Source organism: Xenia sp. Carnegie-2017, unplaced genomic scaffold, assembly GCF_021976095.1.
Source record: "Xenia sp. Carnegie-2017 unplaced genomic scaffold, XeniaSp_v1 HiC_scaffold_3, whole genome shotgun sequence".
NCBI classification, from domain to species: domain Eukaryota; kingdom Metazoa; phylum Cnidaria; class Anthozoa; order Malacalcyonacea; family Xeniidae; genus Xenia; species Xenia sp. Carnegie-2017.
Genome location: NW_025813493.1, coordinates 10,703,199 through 10,722,885, shown reverse-complemented (window position 1 = coordinate 10,722,885; position 19,687 = coordinate 10,703,199). Strand labels below are relative to the sequence as shown.

The 19,687-nt window shown below is 35.0% G+C and overlaps 2 protein-coding genes, 3 long non-coding RNA genes and 1 other non-coding gene across 8 annotated transcripts; 5 read left to right on the top strand and 1 right to left on the bottom strand.

Annotated features, from left to right (window-relative positions):
• Positions 1-2,741: 2,741 nt before the first annotated feature.
• Trnaa-agc lies at positions 2,742-2,816 on the top strand. Its single transcript has one exon. It is a non-coding gene; the product is annotated as a tRNA-Ala (tRNA).
• A 3,799-nt stretch (positions 2,817-6,615) lies between these two features.
• LOC124455007 lies at positions 6,616-8,139 on the top strand. Of its 2 annotated transcripts, XM_047005763.1 has the most exons (4): positions 6,616-6,883; positions 6,996-7,238; positions 7,414-7,596; positions 7,855-8,139. In XM_047005763.1, the coding sequence occupies exons 1-3, from the start codon at positions 6,633-6,635 to the stop codon at positions 7,589-7,591; spliced, it is 672 nt and encodes a 223-aa protein (XP_046861719.1). In that variant the 5' UTR covers positions 6,616-6,632; the 3' UTR covers positions 7,592-7,596; positions 7,855-8,139. The 2 variants fall into 2 exon arrangements, with proteins under 2 accessions (XP_046861719.1, XP_046861720.1); XM_047005764.1 differs by lacking the exon at positions 7,414-7,596.
• A 48-nt stretch (positions 8,140-8,187) lies between these two features.
• LOC124455010 lies at positions 8,188-9,508 on the top strand. Its single transcript, XR_006951650.1, has 3 exons — positions 8,188-8,215; positions 8,352-8,604; positions 8,899-9,508. It is a non-coding gene; the product is annotated as an uncharacterized LOC124455010 (long non-coding RNA).
• Positions 8,348-8,904, bottom strand: LOC124455011. Of its 2 annotated transcripts, none has more exons than XR_006951652.1 (2): positions 8,675-8,904; positions 8,348-8,594 (listed from the first exon to the last, which is right to left on the bottom strand). It is a non-coding gene; the product is annotated as an uncharacterized LOC124455011 (long non-coding RNA). The 2 variants fall into 2 exon arrangements; XR_006951651.1 differs by having other exon boundaries at positions 8,348-8,572.
• Positions 9,509-11,416: 1,908 nt separating the features above from the next.
• LOC124454220 lies at positions 11,417-12,939 on the top strand. The gene is made up of 2 exons (XM_047005024.1): positions 11,417-11,460; positions 11,701-12,939. The coding sequence occupies exon 2, from the start codon at positions 11,863-11,865 to the stop codon at positions 12,937-12,939; it is 1,077 nt and encodes a 358-aa protein (XP_046860980.1). The 5' UTR covers positions 11,417-11,460; positions 11,701-11,862.
• A 2,419-nt stretch (positions 12,940-15,358) lies between these two features.
• LOC124455017 lies at positions 15,359-18,702 on the top strand. The gene is made up of 3 exons (XR_006951660.1): positions 15,359-15,453; positions 17,913-18,087; positions 18,668-18,702. It is a non-coding gene; the product is annotated as an uncharacterized LOC124455017 (long non-coding RNA).
• The last annotated feature ends 985 nt before the right edge of the window (positions 18,703-19,687 follow it).

The window sequence follows — 19,687 nt, the reverse complement described above, 5'->3', positions numbered from 1 at the left end:
TAGCATTTTCCATCAGTATCCTTATTAGTACTTGCATTATTAGTATTATTGTTATTATTGTTAATACTATTAATATTATTAAACTGTGATAAATTTTATCAGATAAAAATCTCTGTTTTTTTAGTGATTGTAAAAAGTGCTATATTATTTGATTTGAAAGATGATGGAGACGTAAATATTGATGCAGATGGTGAATTGTACAGTGGTAATCAGCTTCAAGAAAACAATCGTTTGGTTAAGGAAATCGCCACTAAATGCTACAATGTGTTAGCAGACATGATTATTGCGTTGAAGGACGAAAGTATTTTGTCGTGTTGCCTAGAGATTGTATTTATCGACGAAGCAGGCGATTCGAAAACGGAAGAGGTCCTGGTGTAAAACAAGAGGCGCTTAGCATATTTTGGAGAGAGTTTTATAACTCACTGGCTACTGGTGCTTCCGAAAAAGCCCAGCTATACGTCATGACTACCAACAGAGTGAATGGAATAGTATTGCTCGTATTCTTGTTGCAGGATTTATTAACTTTGCATATTTTCGTGTTACTTTGTCCAGTGCATTTAATGGTTCCTGTCTTTTTCGGAGGACGCGCTTCCCAAAGATTGGTTAGTAGAGTCTTTTCATCAATACATATCAAAGGAGGAAAGTGACACTTTAGAGGCAAAAGAAGTATATGTGATGAATGCCCTGGCCCGTCATTGGACGAAGATGTAGCTGACGTGCTTTCAAGTTACAAGTGCCGCAGGGTGATAAAAAAGAGCTCCATGCCAAAAATTATTGATGAGTTAGCTCGTCAAGAAATAATACTGCGTCCAAAATACGTGGCTAATGCATGGTCACTGATCCTGAAGCAACTGAAACGTTTTAAGCAATTTGAAACTGTTGAGAGCTTGGTGAGTTTTTATGAAGCAAAAATGCCAAACCAGAAAAAGGTTTCCAAGCTATTGATTTCAAGCCCAGCCTCTGACGCCGAACGGGAATGCTTCTCTCGTTTAAAGCGGTTTGTTAAATTTCTTGACGACAACGTTATTAGTGTTTTTCTCCAGTATGTTACTTGTAGCAACATCATTGCAGTTGATTCTATCGATGTTGCATTTAGTGAGGAATTTGGTAACGCACGTCGACCTGTTGCGCACACATCTACTGATAATACTCCTCTACTGATAATACCATCAACTTACCAGTCATACAACGAACTGTCCGAGGAATTCAATAACAATTTTCGACGTGAAGCTGCATGGTCATTTTACATAGTTTAATATATAATGGATGAAGACGAACAATTAAACAACAATGTTGTGGTTGAAGTTATACTATACCGTATACGTACGTATACAGCTGCTCTGTTATAGTGTTCTTTTATCAAGGGTTTTTCTTCACAATAACCCATTATATGATACATTTATGTAGTAAAAAATTGTTTTGTAGATAAATTATAGTATATAAAAGATAAACGTTTCTCCGGATTTTTAAATGATTTTTATTGAGCTTTCGACTCGTTGCTTCGAGCCTTCATCAGAATGAGGATATTTATTTACACGTGCTTTTAGCTTGGAGACGTTTAATAAATATCCTCATTCTGATGAAGGCTCAACGAAAAATAAAAATTAAAAATCCGGAGAAACGTTTATCTTTTATACATTCAATGCCTGGATTACAAATTTTCAAACTTATAAATTATAGTGTATATTGTTTTTCTCTTCATCAAATCCAAGAACGGCACACCTCTTAAAAAACCCTTTGACTTCTATGTGACAATAAAAGCAGTTAAGACGACTGTTGATAAAATGGTATGTTTTAAAGCTCAATTCATTCTAATAATTTTTCATTAAATAGTTTTTGTTGTTCCTGAAGATAATTTTGCAAATATTGACGAGCTGTGAGTTAGTGGTGAATTCTGTGATTACCGTCATCGTTTAAAGGTTCCGGAACAAGGCGGCCTATTTCAATGACATGATCGTCGGTCAACTCAACTGAACTTTCTGGGACAACAACCATATTTTCCGTTTCGATATCACCTACCGCGCCATCAAGATCATGGCCATATAAATTTACATCATCGATATTTACGTCTGTAAAATCAGTTTCATTAAGCTCAGAACGCCATAATGCTAGGGGCGACATACTCCGCATAGTTCAAAGTCCATGGTGATTCCATTGGTTGACAAACTCATTGAGCGAGGCTTACATTGCAGGAATGTAAACATGGTGCAGAGCATACAAATCGATTTCATCGTGCGCATCTAGAAGCTCGCTTTCCTCCATAAATTGCAATAGATTTTTATAATAGGAGGAACTCTCTCTTTTCACCTTCGCCCAAAGACGCTCAAATCTTTGGTTATGCACGCTGCGTCCGGCTATGAAGCTTCCTCAGTTTAGACCTCTATTAGCTATCAAACCTTGCAATGTGTACATTTCCAACTCCACCCCACCCTATCGCCATCTTCGCACTTTGTTGGACAATTTAAGCAATTGTCTCATAAACCTGAAAAATTCAGGTGACTCGAAGATAGCTCAGTTGGTCAGAGCACTGCACCGGCACCGTAGAGGTCATGGGTTCGAATCCCGTTGAGTCATCTAAATTTTTCAGGTTTATGAGACAATTGCTTAAATTGTCCAACAAAGTGCGAAGATCATATCTACATTTAATTTCAAAAACCGCACTGCATAAAAGCATTCTTTCGTATGACATTCCTTTCACGAGAAAACATGCACCGAACAAAATTGACCAGCTCAGCACTGTGTGACTTCATAGCTCAGTTGGTCAGAGCACTGCACCAGCACCGCAGAGGTCATGGGTTCGAATCCCGTTGAGTCACCTGAATTTTTCAGGTTTATGAGACAATTGCTTAAATTGTCCAACAAAGTGCGAAGATCATATCTACATTTAATTTCAAAAACCGCACTGCATAAAAACATTCTTCCAAAAAAATTCTCGACTATAAAAAGTTGTCTAGCTGGACTATAAAACATCTCGATGGAAAAAAAATTCTCTACTACTTTTGTCCACTATGACTTTCCATATGTTAATACTGTTGTTCATTCGTTTCAACGTTCGAATTGCTCTCATGGTAATTTTGATAATTTTGAAATAAACACCGACAGTATTTGTTATTTATGTAAGTTTCGAAAAAAAAATACATTGTGCTTTCAGTGAAAAACACATTGTGCAACATCTATACTCGTGAAAATCTACACGTCAACATCTATACCCCACAATATCCATAACCATAAAATGCTTCCCCATCAAAATCTTGCCGTTAACACGTATATGTCTACCCATACACATGTTTTCCAGTTAACCAAAATACACAGTTTTGTAATTTTGTTTAATAGTTTATCAATTTCAAGGTACGTGTCCCTCAAAAAGTGCTATTTACTATAAAATAAGAAGCGTTACTCAAATAAATTGAAACTTTCAGATGTTTAACTTATTTAGATTGAACCCTTGCCAAGTGAATAATATCATTTATTAAGCGCACCGGAAAACCAAAGCAAATATTTCACCAAGACTCTTATATAACTGTTAACAAATTTCATCATATTTTCTTGTATTAAATCATGTCACTTAAATGATTTATCAAACATGGGTATTTACTGTATAGTGTAGTTTAATAAACAAATATTTTAACTTTAATGATCATTAGTATATTGGTTACAATTTAGCGAGAGTATTTATAGCTAAATATACCTGATGTACACATAATAGCAGTATCTTACAACAAATGTTCTATCAAAATAAATTCTATAATAATTCAGGAGGGATTTTTGATAGAAATGCAAAATTATACACGCTTTGATTAATGACTTTGAACTAAGAGTAAGGCATGTGTATATTTTTTATAGGATGAAGACCAATTTAAGAACGACTAACAGAAATGCTCATAATAAATCAAGGTCAGATAGTCATCTAATTTGAATAGGAAAGGGAGAGAAGTAAGGCCTGCTTTATAAGATATTATTTAATATCACACAATGGAAATAAATTGGAATGCTTAAAGTAGTAGCAACAAATAAGTTAAAATGCTTGATGCTGTACCATACTACGACTAAGGTCTTTAATTTTTCTAAAACAGGCATTAATCATGCTTGAGATAAGGTTAAGATGTCTAAAATATGTTGATTTTTTTGCTGGAGACACGACCGTGGGTAACAGAATTACCTACGTCAAATTTTCACCCAATTGTAAGTGTATACTGGGCAACATATCATCATACCACTTTAGTGAATGGCAAACTCACCATTTCGCCAGCAATTTGCCAATTTATGTTGGGTTTGCTAATATAAACCGAATTCGAGTAAACTTTTTGTGTATTAATGACTAATATTTTGAAAAAACACATCGCTAGCAAAAGTTTTTGTATGCATGTGCTACGTTTAAAGTGCTACTGAAGTGAAATTTTGGGTATCGATTTTTTTCTATAATCAAATAGTTCTATCTTTCCTGATCACTTTGGTATAATTTTTATGCATATTGAAGCACGGGATCATCAATAAATTTTTGCTCAAAGTTGGGTTACGCGTGCGAATTTTTACTACTGAAATATTATACGGATGTGACGTAATTAAAAGGACGGAAGTCGAAGTATGAGCATTGATTTACTAGTATTTTGACCAAATTTTCAAAAAAAAAATTATTAATTTTTTGGGAGCCTTAACTATTTAATTTTAAGACTTTGTCGTTTATATTTTGAAAAACATTATAAATTACGGCCAAAAAGCTTTCAAAGCTATGTTGTTTAAAAATTTACTCCATAGCAACGGCCTAGCAACGCATTTAGGTTGAGATTTCCTCAAAATTTTGTCGAAATATTGGTCAAAAAATTGTCATTTTTGTTTCTCCTTTTGGTGCATTGAATTCAGAGTCTTTTGACATAATTGTATTCTAATTGTTCCTTTGGGGAGCCATGGCAATGAAAGTCTTTTGTCTGTCTCGAGATCGATGCGTTTGCACTTCTGGCGAAGTTGTCTACAAATTTCTTAGTTTTTTGTAACATTTCAAGTGCTAAATTTGCTGCTTTTATTTCCCAACTATTGTTTTTGTTATTTTGTTGGGGGATTTGAAGTTAAATGATGGGAAATCCTCAAAATAGAGGTAGAAAACGGGTGAGAAAAAATGGCAAAGAAATGCAAAAATGGCGAACCTTGTGACAAAGAGGTTGGATCTTCCGGTGCGAAAATTGGTAATCAGACAGCAAATTTTGCTGTCCATTCCAACATTATAACAGAAGATACTATATTTCTGGACTTATCAGTTTTATTTATAGTCTTAAATGAGATTCTGAAATGTCCGGACGGTGGGAAAGCAATGAACTCACATTCGGAAGCAGACTGCGGAAACTAAAAACCTCGAACAAAGGGAGAAACCTCTCGGATGGTAAAGTTTTGTCTGGAAAAGGTCGGCTAACTACGCCAAAGATGGACATTCTTCGAAACTATTATGGTTTGGCAATAAGGGGAAACCTTAATAGTGTTGAAGAAATGGCCAAAGCTGCTAGGGCATCTCTTTTCTATGTTGCCTTCTCAGAGAAGAATCTTCAGCATCACATGTGTCCAAAAGGAAAAGATAGTTGGTGTGGCTACCTAAGAGATCACACCACCTACCAACACAAGACTGGTATTCCTGGGCCCATAGTAGAACTGATTGAGCCAATATTCAATGATCTAACTGACCCAGATTTGTTGAAGAAATGTACACATGGATTGACACAGAATCCGAACGAGTGTTTGAATGGACTCATTTGGGACAGATCTCCCAAGAAACTGTCTCTTTAGCAACATATTTGGCAGTGTTGAAGTTTAATGATGGAGACATCTCCTATATTAACATTTTTCATAATTTAGACATAATGCTTGGGGTATTTATGACCAAAGGTGCGCAAGACTCCGACAAAGCCAGGATAAAGTTATCAGTCCAAAAGAATTCCAAGCAAGTGAAAAGTAGGAGGAAGTCACTGAGGCATCTCAGAAAGAAGTTTCTGGACAATGCTGAAGACTTGGAAGGGGTAACTTATGAAGCAGGTAGCTTCTAAGCCTTCAAAGTTGTAGATGAACTGAAATGAAACTTTACATTGAATTTTCTCATTTTCGCAATTTAGCAATAGTCAGTGATTTTTGTGACACTATAAATTTGTAAATATTTTATGCAGAGGCTTGATATTTGGCATACTTACTAACTATATTATCCTCTATTATGTGACACTCTTGAATTTTTCATGCTGTTTATATTTAATGAATTAAAGCCAAATTTCGTTCAAATGTTTGCAATAAAAATGTGCAAAAATTGAAAAAGTTCTAAATTTCACTCTAAAATTTTATTTAAGATATTAAATGAAAATTAAACAGTGTCACATAATAGAGCAGGTTCTAAGCTTTTCAAAAATATATGTTTTATTTTTTTTTAACCACTGGTTCTTGAGTTATCATGTTTACAATGCGAAACAATTAAGTCTTAATTAGCAGCCGCCATTTTGGATAATTAGGCTAATTAACGAGTTTGTAAAAAAAATTTTCTTTTTGTCATTTTCTATCACCCATGCCTTTCAGAAAATGATATTTTTGCCTAAATTTACTTAAAAATAAAAAAAATTGTTTCAAGAGGTGATGACCACCTTAACACATATACACAATAAAATATGAGTTCTTCAAGCAGTGAAAGCGAACGCAGTTCGGATACTGAAAACTCAGATATGGCAAATGAAAATTTACTTTCGAATTCCGGCGATGAGGATACAATTGTGGCTAATTCAGTTGTAAATCCTTACGAAAATGAACCTCTTGCGAACGCAGTCGGAGAGAATTTTGTGTCGGTCGAAGAAGACGCAGATGGCTTAGAACCTCGAACATTGGAAGCGAGGTTCGAAGGAACCGTTCAGTTAGATAAGTGGTAAGTTGATAAATGTTATTAGAACTCTAGAAGAAATTAAACCATGAATTAAACATGTTATTTTTCCTTATGTCGTGGTGCATAAATATGATAACAAACCACTTTTTTATAGGTGTGCATGTAGCTTGTGTCGTACTCAACTGCTGACAGATGCCATTGAATACCGTTGTTGTCAAGAGGTTGGGCCTACTTTACATAAACTGGTATTCGATGGTAGCATTGAAAAAATTAGCTGTGTTACTCTTCACGAAGAGTACACGATTATGACACATGCTACAGTCTTGAAGAATGTTGGCTCACTTCTAAGAGACCAAGATGGAAGGTCATACAAGCGTCGTAGAATACATGAAAATGAGTTAGTACATTTTTGATTTCTAATTTTGTTTTGTAACGAATGATTAATATCTTGCCATGTATCTCTACTTTTTACCTTTATGTGGTTCATTATTGTGCTGTGATGCTTCACAATTTTGTTGTGTGAAGTCAAAATAAATAATCAAATAGAAATTACTATTTTGAATTTCTCATAGATACTTGAGAGCAGTTGCATACCGTTGGGTCATTCGATGGCTGTGTGGATGCCTTGGTTGGGAAAATTCTAGACCATTACCTGCATGTATCTACACAGACATCCGAAAACGATTTCCATTACGAAATCCCCTAGGCCAAGAACATGCTGGCTACAAGTCAGCACAGGAAAGAAACTGATAGAAGTAGGAAACATTTTTGTAGCATAGTATATTATTTTATAACTAACTTTAAAGTTGGCCTGCTAAGAATATTTGTCAAGTAATTCTTGTGGACAATGACTTTTGGATGTCCTTTCATTGGCTGTCCACAATTTTGCATAAGCGCGTTTTTTGGATCTGAAGGACCTGTTGAAGCAGCTTGTTTTTCTTTGTCTAAACCTTTTGCTTGCAGTACATCTTGCTGTTGATCTATAAATAACAATTTAATGTGTTTACTTTTAGAATGCACTGGCCATACCTATTATACATGGTAGCATGAACAACTTACATGTGGGAAACAATGGTGTTGAAGATAGTTGTTTCCTATCCAAATGCCGTTGGATTGCCTCAGTTTTGGAAATTCGATCCGAGAACGTTTTGTTTAAGGCTTCTGGGACTTTTTCCTTATACTTCTTAAATATGTTGTCCATGGATTCCTCACAACTAAGAACCATGACATTTTTGATTTCATTAACATAGTCTGGAAAAATGACAAGTGGTTAGATGTGTAAGTCAAGAGTACCAATGCATACATGCTAAACTTACAATATGATGGTGCTGAAGAAACAGTTCTTTCTACTTCATCCCCTGATTTAAATTTTGGGTATGTCACAGAATAATATGGTGTTCCATTTTTGTTTTTTTTGGCTGTCTGTGAAGGTTTTCATTGAAATGAAGTACTGCCAGTACGTGCCTAAACAGAACAAACCATTTACTATGTAATTTTTTTTCTTGACTAGGAACAAGTAAAAAAGCCTTGGCAGATAGAGAACAGTGATTACAAGTTACCTGCAATATGTACCAAGCCAAGAAAAGTGGGTCATCTTTGGATGCCAACCATTTAATGTTGAATGAAAACCTTCGAGACAACTAGTTTGTGCTTCTGAAGATAGTTTTTTAACATCTTTGAGAACAGATTTTTTCAACAGAATGGAGGAAAGTCGCTGATATGATTTAGTTCCTTAAAAAGAATACAATCCCATCTGAAAAGTGGTACATAACATTTTAGACATTTTAACAATCTCCATTCTGTCTTGCTGCCTAAATGTGTGCATGCTCATACCAACTTGAAGCCATAGACGTTCATCTAGCTCTCCATGAGCACATTTAGGAAACAACTCATCTGGATGGTTTCATGCTTGTTTGTAATGTGCCTAGCAATGGATTTCCATTTTGCCACAATCATATCTCCATATCCCATCTTAGTAGACATAGCTGACCAATATAAGTGGTTGCGGATACCTTTAATCCAAAACACCAGCAACTCACAGCCTTTTTCTTTACTAGCCTTTAATATTGTTTTGGAAAGTCCTTTGCAAACATGCCACAAATCATTGAAGTGCTGGGTTTCCTTCTCAGATGTTCGAATCCACTTTGCAATCCCTTTGTGACGATCGCTAATAAATATTGGAATTTGTAGTCCACTATCTTGAAGAAACTTGAAGCATCTTTGAGCTCCATCCAACTCCATGGCATTGCTACTACCAGACTGATTTGACTATACTGTTTGTACAACTTTTTCCGTTGGGCCAACCAGCAACACAATATTGTCCTCCTCGATGATTTTTTGCAGAATTTTGCCTACTCGCCATATTTTAACTTGCGGTGTATCGTTACGTTTGACTAACTTAATAAAAATTATTCTCCTTATATTATGTGCGTTGTGATAATATTGCATGGGTTTTAAAACCACAGACTACGTCAAGGATGCGACACCCATATGATAAGAATGATAAGTCTAATCCAGAAGTTTATAAAAGTAGTTTACATTGGATGATTGGAAATAAGCGCGTTACAGTTAGTTTCTGATAACATTGCGTGTGTGTTAAAACCGCAGACTTCGTCAAGGATGCGGCACCCAGTTTATTGAGAAATATAAGTTAATTCAAGAAGTTTATAAAACTCTAATCGATTGTAAATGTTGCTTACCTATGCGTGTTGCTCATTTGTCACTAAATATACGCAATTTTTGCGAAGAGAAGTTATAAAATATGTAAAACTCCTGTTGGAAATATGCTTGTTCGTATATAATTTTTATATACTAAGAGCTTTAAAATTGAACTTCCGTCCTTTAAATGACGTCACGCACTCAAAGTCAAATTCGCATCAAAACAAGCAAATATGCCATGTTTGAACGCAAAGTTCGATGCGTTCCCATCGACTAAATTCAGTGGGCGATAGCTCAAAATGATCAGTAAAATACAGAGAAAACGTTTGTATCGAAAAACGAAATATGAAAATTTCACTTCAGTAGCACTTTAATCAATTCAATAAGTGGTTTGGCGTCAAAGGAAACAAAAATATTTAAATCACATAGCACTAGTGAAGGAAGCATTTTAAGCTAATTTCGATTAATACCAAAAAACCTGGCGATTTGAAAATTTTTTAAAAGTGGAAATGTCTGAAAGAACAGGAATTAAGAGTCATATGTACTTAAATGAAGATATGATCTTCATAGGTCATGGGTTCGATTCCCGCCCGTTGAGTCACCTGATTTTTTCAGGTTTATGAGACAATTGCTTAAATTGTCCAACAAAGTGCGAAGATCATATCTTCATTTAATTTCAAACACCGCACTGCATAAAACATTCATTTAACAGTCATATGTACGTTAACTCACTTTTCTTATTTATTGAATGCGTCTGTTGATTTTTTTAATTGATAACTTTTCTTTGCATTTAAGAATGTCAACCTCGAAAAAAATAGTTCCATTTTGTACGACATGTTTTCTTAGTTCCTTAGTTCATGTACCGCAACAAACGCACCCTCTAATATAACCATAAGTTTACAGTGTAAACTTATGGTTATATTAGAGGGTGCGTTTGCTGCGGTACTTTACAGTTATATTTACGATTGAGCATTTTACCGGACATTCTGCCTATTCTGATAAGATGAATAATTTATACCGGCGTCAAACAATTAAAGCATAAAATTTTGTAAGCATAAATGTATTGTTTTTTAAAGGATATTTCTTGTAAGATACCCGTTAATTTTTTCTTCATTCCTGTGAAACTACCTTATACAATAAGTACACATTTTAATAAATCATACAAATGACTTATTTCATAACGGCAAAAGATAATAAAATTTATAGAGGAAGTTCGTAAGAGCACTTATGATGAAGTATATACTTTTTTGTTTTCCGGCGAGTTCAAAACATTCTAAGTGTTCATTTGCCAAAGGCTGCATTCCAACATCTAAAAATTTCATTTTACGTAGTAACACTTCTTAATTTATGCAAAGAAAAAACAAAAATCTCATCATAGGTAAGACTATTCTTTGGTAAAATGAACAAGAGTTAACTTTCTTTGTACAATATCTGTTGCCAATAATCCATTTTCTTACGTTCAAATATCCTTTCAACTTATACATTTTTTGACCGCCTTTGAAGCTTAAAAAGACTTTTTGGTATGCGACAACCGACGTTTTTCCGTCAACTTTGCTACTCTTACGCTTTGTTTGAGTAAACTTCCTGTGGCTATTTTTGAAAAATAGACTTCCCTACTTGCTTTACTTGGGGTATAGACCCTTTGCACATGACGTCACAGCTGATGTTCAGCTTCTTCTGGGGGTCAAGTAAAGTGCTGCCATTTATAAATAAGTAATAGGAAGTAAAACTTTCGGTCATCATGGTTCACTTTTGCGCTGTTTTTGCATGCTCGAATCGATCTAATAGAGAAAAGAATAGACGGTTTTTTCGCCTACCTGCTGTCAAAAGTAATGTGAATGTGAACAAGAAGCAACTTCAACTTGAAAGGCAAAAGGAATGGCTTCGAACAATTCGCAGGGAAGATCTTACGCCACAAAAGTTTGCGAATGCTCGTGTGTGTAGCGACCACTTCATATCAGGTTAAAAACACTTGTCTTTATCAGTACCAAGATACTAGTGTTCAGCTAAATGGTTAGCTAAATAAGTGATGTGTTATTTGTGATAAATATCTTTGTATTATCTGCGTATATTTTGTATTATATTTTTGTATGGCATTTTGTATTCCATGCAAGGAAGCAGTCAGCAAATGGGATTTTGCCTTAAGTTTCGATCATCCTTTCTTGTAAATGTCATAAAATAGAATGAATTAATTCCTACAGGCAAACCAGCAGACCTACAAAAGAAAGATGACCCAGACTGGGCACCAAGTCAAAATCTTGGCCACAACAATGTGAAAAAAGAGAAACACAGAACGATCGTCTCGCTACCAAGGGATAATTGAAAAGAAGAGAAGATCTGAAACTGCTAATGCCCTTATAGCAATGTCAAGCGAGCAGCCCAATGAGGTTGTTGATAAAATGGACACCTCTGAACCAAAGGCAAATGAAATGTCAACACAGACTGATAAAACTGTTAATGAGCTGAGGTTACTTGAAGATGAGGTGGATTTTCTAAGGAAGGAAAATTCTGATTTAAAGAAAAAATTATTGCAAAAGGAACTAAATGAGGATGCATTTAAAGATGATGATGAAAAGGTACTCTTCTATACAGGTTTACCTACCTGGAAGCTTCTTTTGTGCCTTTACAACTTTGTGTCTGGCTTCTTGTCACAATCATCCAGGTGTATGCTTAGCCCTTTCCAGAGACTCATTCTTACATTAATGAGAATGAGACTCAACCTTTCTGGTAAAGACTTAGCCTATAGGTTTGGTGGAATTCACGAAGCAACTGTTTCCAGAGTTTTTATTCAAGTGATGGATATTCTACATAGCAGGCTTTGTCCACTTATCCATTGGCCTGAACGAGAAGCCTTATTAAAAACAATGCCCATGGATTTTCGCAAGAACTGCCCAGCATGTGCTGTGATAATTGATTGTTTTGAGATTTTCATCGACCGTGCATCTAATCCTTTAGCCAGGGCACAGACATACTCATCATACAAACACCATAACACTGTCAAGTATTTGATAGGAATTACTCCCCAAGGTAGTGTAAGCTTCATATCTGATGGATGGGGTGGTCGTGTCAGTGACAAACACTTAACAGAAGAATGTGGTCTTCTAGAAAAGCTTACCCCAGGGGATGTAATTCTAGCAGACAGAGGGTTTGACATACAAGAATCTGTTGGATTGTATTGTGCTCGTGTAAAGATACCAGCTTTTACAAAAGGAAAAAAGCAATTAAGCGGGATTGAGGTGGAACAAACTAGGAAGATTGCTAATGTAAGAATCCATGTGGAACGTGTAATTGGCAATATTCGAAAAAAATATGGAATCCTTTCTGCAACTCAACCAATAGACTTTGTTGTTTCAAAAGGAAGAAAGACCACACTTGATAAAATAGTAACAGTCAGCTGTGCATTGAATAACATGTGTGATTCAGTAGTCCCATTTGAATGAATGTTTATTATTTAGAGGCAATAGTGGATCTAGCGTAGGTCAGAATACGTTGATATAAATATATTTCCCATTTAAAATACTTTACAACTAACATTATCGATGATGTTCTAGTTCTTAAATATTTTTTTGAAATTTCTAACCAGCAACATTGCTGTTAAATTATTTTGAATTTAAAATTAGCTACTATAATGTATTCTGACCTACCCTGGATCTGCTAATGTATGTAGCTTTATACATTGAGTCGTATTCTTTTTTCCTGATGTGTGCGAGAGTAAAATTTCCCAAGCAGCTCGGGAAGGATCCCTTTGATAATAAATTTCTCTACTCGAGATACATTTTCTTTCCAAAACTTCTCATCTGGCAAAATTCTTTCTATGTAGAGCATTTTCTCACTCCACACAACAAAATCACAATAGCTGCGTGCACTGCAAAACAATTGAGCTTGGACCTGAAAGAAAATGACATTCTAACATTACTGTTTAGTACATGTATGCAATATATATTTGTGTGTTGACTCAGCTGATACTGATTACAATTAACCACACATTTTCGCACCTATCTGAAAATGTACCTGATAACAATAACAATGCTTCCTTTTAAGCCGTTTTCCAACTGGTGTTTCCTCCAGACAAAAGTCCTTTTCAGCTAGTGATGTGTCTAATGTGTCATCTTTATGGCAATAGGGACACTAAACACATACAATAACAAAAAATTGCTAAGGCTCTAATTATTGATATAATTAATACTCCATTATGTTATATGCTTAGATATATCATGATCAAATACCTTAATCTCACAGACACCATTGCCACAGCACTTGCAATTGACCAGCCCATCAGGACTTGCACCAATGAAGCCATGATCAACATTAATGAAGAAGCCAGATTCTTCTACTTTGAAGGCCTCATGTTTAGTTCTTTGAAAGCTTTCATATACATCCCTAGCTTGCTTTTCATGGTGACACCCCCATCGTGTAGCAGCAGTGCTAAACTTTCCTAGCTCAGGATGACAAATGCTCAAAATTAAAGATTTTGATTGGGCTATCTGGGCATGTCCGTGAGGCAGCTTTGAATCTTGAGGCAGTCACCCGGCCAGTCCTCATTCTGAACCAAAGTCTGGATTCAGACTGCTGTCTGGTCATCTCTTCAACAATTCTTTGCTGCTCTGGAAGGACTGTATAGAGTAGTAGCTTGTGGGGAGCAACCTCTATCAAGGTAGCAAGGTCAGCACCTAACAAGCTTTTGTCATAAATATTAGACATCACAATTGGCAAATCAGGGTAACAGGACTTTGGAACAAATGGGTCAGAGAATTCCTTACCTACGGAAAGTATGACAGGTTTTGACTCAGTAGCTTGTAATTCTGCATAAAACTTTGACAGTTCACTTTCTGTAGGTGGAGGCGGAGGAATTGTTTTGGAAATGGCTGTGGGAGATGTTGAAGCTCCATATTTTGAGAAGCAGATGTGTCTTACTCTTGCATATGGTACTTTCTTCACAGCTGAGGGAAGGACCCAGTAGGCTTTTTTGTCAGTGACAGTAAGAGAGTCCCTTTTTCTGACACCAGCCTCTAAAGCCCAGAGCAATGATGCTACATGGGAGCAGCTTTCCCCTAAACCAGCCATACAATCACAGTGACCAGATAAAATCTTCCCTTCCTTCTCACAGATAACCCATGGAGTCAGTGGCTTCTCAGACATTTTTTGCGAGTGATTTACCTAGATAGCAACAAATGATTGATAAGAAATATGGAGGGTGTTTGAACAAATCATTGCTAATTTTTAAATGTAATAAATTTAGCGTTTCACATTTATCTATTAGAAATAGAAGCAGATATCGCTTATGAAAAGTGAAGATAATTAATTAACACACATACCTTTGCAATCATCAGCCGATTATCGCCAAATTCTTTTACCAAAACTTCTCGAACCCAGCCATTCGCGAAATTCTGGTAGCACGAAAGACTTTTGTAGTTCATAAGCTCGTCCTGTGTGTATGAGCTTACCGAAAACAATAAATACATGCCCACGTTTATGTAAGAAACATTCGGCCATAATTCCAAATAATCTTCCCAGTCGTTTTTTGGTATCTCGTATGGGTCAACAGAATGTATCAATGAAATTTTTGCCTCATATCTCTCCCTACATTCTTTTGACCTTATACTAGCGTAGTAACCGGGCAGGAAACCTTTATGAGTTGGTTTTTTTGGAGGCATTTTACTAAATTGGACCTTTCACACAGTATTGCTTATAGAATAAATCATTGGCTTGCCACAATCATAGAATAGAGAATACATTGAATAGAGAATACAATGCCATTGACCCCCAGAACATAACTTCCGGCGGACGTCGCAAAAATGTGACGTCAATGCAATGGGTCTATAAAGCAAAGCGGTTTGCTGTCACAAGTTGCAGTCTTGCAGATATTAGCAGAAGAAGGAGAAAGAGAAACATCTAAAACAATTGTGGAGACATTTTACTGAGTCGAACAAAGCTAACTTCTAAATAAAATAAAGGTAAATATTGATGCATACATACTTCACCATTTGTATAAGCTCATGTCATCGTATATCTAGCCACATATAGATTTTATTGAATATCAATCAATCAAGTATTTCTCTATTGCCCAATAATGTCATGATTGATTAGATTTGTTATACTTGCAAAATTTTTTTTTAAATCTGTGTTTGTAAAGTGACACCTAGACTAATAATTAAAATACTAAAACAACGTTTATAGCTCTTTATCTAAGTATATATCGATTTAAGCGCACATTTAGCTAATATCTGCTTTGAGTTCACGAAATGTAAGACTACGTGGCAAACAAATTTGAAGAATTACTGTCTTTTAAAAAACTCCAGTACAAATAAGCCAATCCACGAGAAGAAGCTCTTACATCAATATAAAAACAGTGATCATTAATAAATATTTAAGTTACCTAATCAACGTACACAGAAACCGTAATTCAAACAAACTAGCTTCACACAAAATGAAGTAGGTTACGCATGTAACTATTCGTTCTCAGATGAAGTACTTGATCGCTAACTATCTCTGTGATACTTATTTCGATCCTGTAAAATTTCTACAGCTGTTTAGCTACGAACATTGAAAATTAGCAACAAAAGCAAAAATTTGCCTGTTTGCACAACTTTCACCGTTTTTCTTACTAATCACAGAATACTTCCTTGATCGTTAACTGCTACAAAGCTTAATTTGAAAAGAGCTTTGAACAACATAAACGATGACAGGTATTTTGCGGCATGAAGTAGCCATGCACTATGAACCAAGATCATGCTGCTCCAATTAGATGCACGAATCATTTAGTATGACAATGAAAACTGTGGCCTTCATCATACATCATGTTCTGAAATTAATATAAAGAATAAATTGCTCCGATAAATAAAGACAAAGAGATTTTCCATTACCCTTTCATTTGAGGGGAAGAGATGATCTAATCTCAATCAGAAAAATGTCAATAACTAGGTTTAAGTAACATTTAACGATTTAAACGCCTGCATATTGTCTAGCCTGTTAAATGAAAAGACCATAAATTTGAAATATAACATTGTCTAGCGTATGATCAAGGACTGGAAAAAAACACAGTAGACGTCTACCAGCATAATAGTGAAAATAAATTCTTGGCAGATAAGATTTATGTTGGAATCTTTGTCATGCGGAAGTATTGATAATCAATCTGATTGTATGGCTGCCGAAAAATGCTAACATTATCATGTTGTTAGAAAGTACTGATAAAGTGTAACCACGTGTAGACGTAATGAAATATACAGGAAGATAACAACATTAGGAGCTTTATTAACATCAGGAACACAGTAACATTAAGAACATTAGAAGCCTCGGAGAATTACATAGGGACATTATATCGACGGAACATTATATAAAATAAATTCGGGCATAGCAAAACACGCATGGGATTATCGACATTAAGTTGATTTTGAGAATACTATTGTTGTTAATAAAGGAAAGTACTGTATTACTAAGACATTACAATCATGGCACACTTCATCGACTCCAAAAGCTTTTGGATATCGTCACATTTTGTAACCAAATGCTAGAGAATAAATATAAAGAGTTAAAACCACCCAACATTTATTCTATATGTTATCAGTAATATATTATATTGAAGCATTGTTGAACATACGGAAAGCAATCGACTGTTGTAGATGTTCTGCACGTTAATTGTTGTTGTACAATCATTATGCACTGTATAATGAAGGCCATGCAATAACAGTTTAATTTAATTTTCATTTTAATACTGAATTTGGGGAATCCCTCTGCTAAATACACGCAGTGTGTGAGGGCACTATGAAAAATATTCTTGCTGATAACACCCCTACCTTTTTCTTTCAAGTAGAACTACAACTTAGTATTCGAACAGAATGAGTACTTCTGAATCAAAGTTTCATACAATAAAACTAAATATATGTATGAATTAAACCAAAGGCAATGTGCATAATGACAATGCAATGATATTTCTAGCTTGTTGAAAAATTGCTTTAAAACTGCTTGATTTTGCTAATGAGCTTGCTAACCATCCTGCAATGACACAATGTGTATGTGAAATTTTATTTGACGTAATGTATACTCTTCATTGCTAAAATGCTTGACATATAGATTTTGCTTCTTGCAAAAGCAACAAACATGGTACATTTTCATGCTTCCTGCAGCTGCTTGTTAGTAAAGATTTTAAGTTTTTCTTACTACTCCGAATTAAAGTTTCCCATACTTGTTCTGTTTTCATACCATGTAAATTGAAAGAAACCCAATAGCAAATTTAAAGTTGGATCAGTTTAAGATTGAAATAACTAATGTTCGAAATAAAAAAATATTTATATTTGTACTTAAATAGTCTCAGCATAAACGTCATACACATACTTAACAATGTGAAGTATTTGGTACCATACTTTGAAAGTGAAGGAAAGCCTCACATATCTACAGTTAAATTCAATTCTTTTAGGAAAAATTAACAAAACATTGCAGTCTTAACATGAAGTTGGCAATTGCTCTTTCTACATTAACTCTTGCATTTGTTTGTGGAACAACATTAGTGAAGAGTATTCTCCCATTTTGGATTCGAACGACAACACCAATGCCCACTTTACCTCCAACTAGTGACAAGCAGTTTTATGACAGTAAGTAAATGCTATGAACTTGTTACGTGGTAGTGAAAAGATATAGTTCATCATCTTGTTCTTCTTTTTGAAAGAAACTTGATGCGTAGCCATAAGCATAAACACCCTTATGAAATACAAAAGATTTAAGATAGCTATTTAAGGAATATCTTAAAAATAAGAAATATCTAAAAAGTAAAGGATATTTGCTGTGTTTTCACCGACTTATGCAAACCACTAACACCTTGAAGAGAACTGGAGAGCGCAGATCAGTGCAAGCCAGGACAGAAGGCTCTGGGTTGCACCTGCTCGAGAACTCTCACAAGCGTCTGCAAGGTTTACGTATACGCCAGTGCAAAGACGAAAAACATCTTTTGTTTCTTTTATAAAATTACAATATAAATTGTATTCATGGTTGATTTGTAAATCGTAAAATCATCAATCATGAAATCATCAATAAATGATTGATTGATTAAATTATTTGGTTGAGCTCATATCTGTTTTTGCATTGGCTAATGCACCACTATAACCAATCATTCTACAAGTTTTACGGCTTTTTGTGGTTTTAACGAACAATTTATTAATGAAATATTCATTTTAGAATTCAAACAAATTCCTCCAAAAAATGCCACAGCAGATAAATTGTTTCATCTGGTAGATAATTGGCGAGAAGTTTCACCAATATAACGGGAATTACATTACACAGACATAAAGGAACATACTCACACAGACAAAAACTCCACTATCTACAAACATCTTCAAGCCTCTCCTTCATGTAAAAACAAATTCTCACCTTCCTGTTTTAAAATCATCGACACTGATCAATCCACTTTCTCACTCAAAATCAAGGAAGCTCTACACATTAATAAAACTAATCCCGATTTAAATATCCAAGTCCACCACTACAACACTATATTTACTTTATAATAATACTTTTGTTATAAATTCTTAATACTTATTTTTAGAACTTACGTTATAGTTATTAATACTTAATACTCATTGTAATTAATTTACTCATATCATATTATGTATCATATTACTTAACACTAATCATTCTGCACTGAAGATGGCATTCTGATAATGTCGAAACATGTTTGCTCTCAAAAAAATCGTCGTTTTTCTCAAGTGTTTTTTAAAATTGCTGCTAATTAGAAATTATAGAATACAATACGCCTGACTTTCAAATTGACGACTCCACCCGGTCGTGAACAGTGCGTGCAAGTCAAGGCATCATTGACTAATAGAAAATATAGTATTAAAGTAGTACAAAACCCCCCGGTAATTTACAAAAAATGAGTCGCGAGAAGAGGCTTTGGCCAATGAAATAAATGCATATAGTCATCAGATGGTGCGAGATTTGTGCGCTAAACCGCTACCTCCGTAAACTATAATGCGTTTCAAATAACAACTTCAGATAAAACTGAAATGCAACTCAGACTATATAAAAAAGAAAATACGTAATTACTCATCACATTGGTGACCTTTGTACTCAAAATAGATTAACTATTTCTTTAGGAAAATACGCATGTCGCATGACTCTTTTCACATACCCTAAATCCTTTCCAGATAACAACTGCTGAACATATTTTTTTGTAGTTTTGTCTCATTCAAATACGTAAGT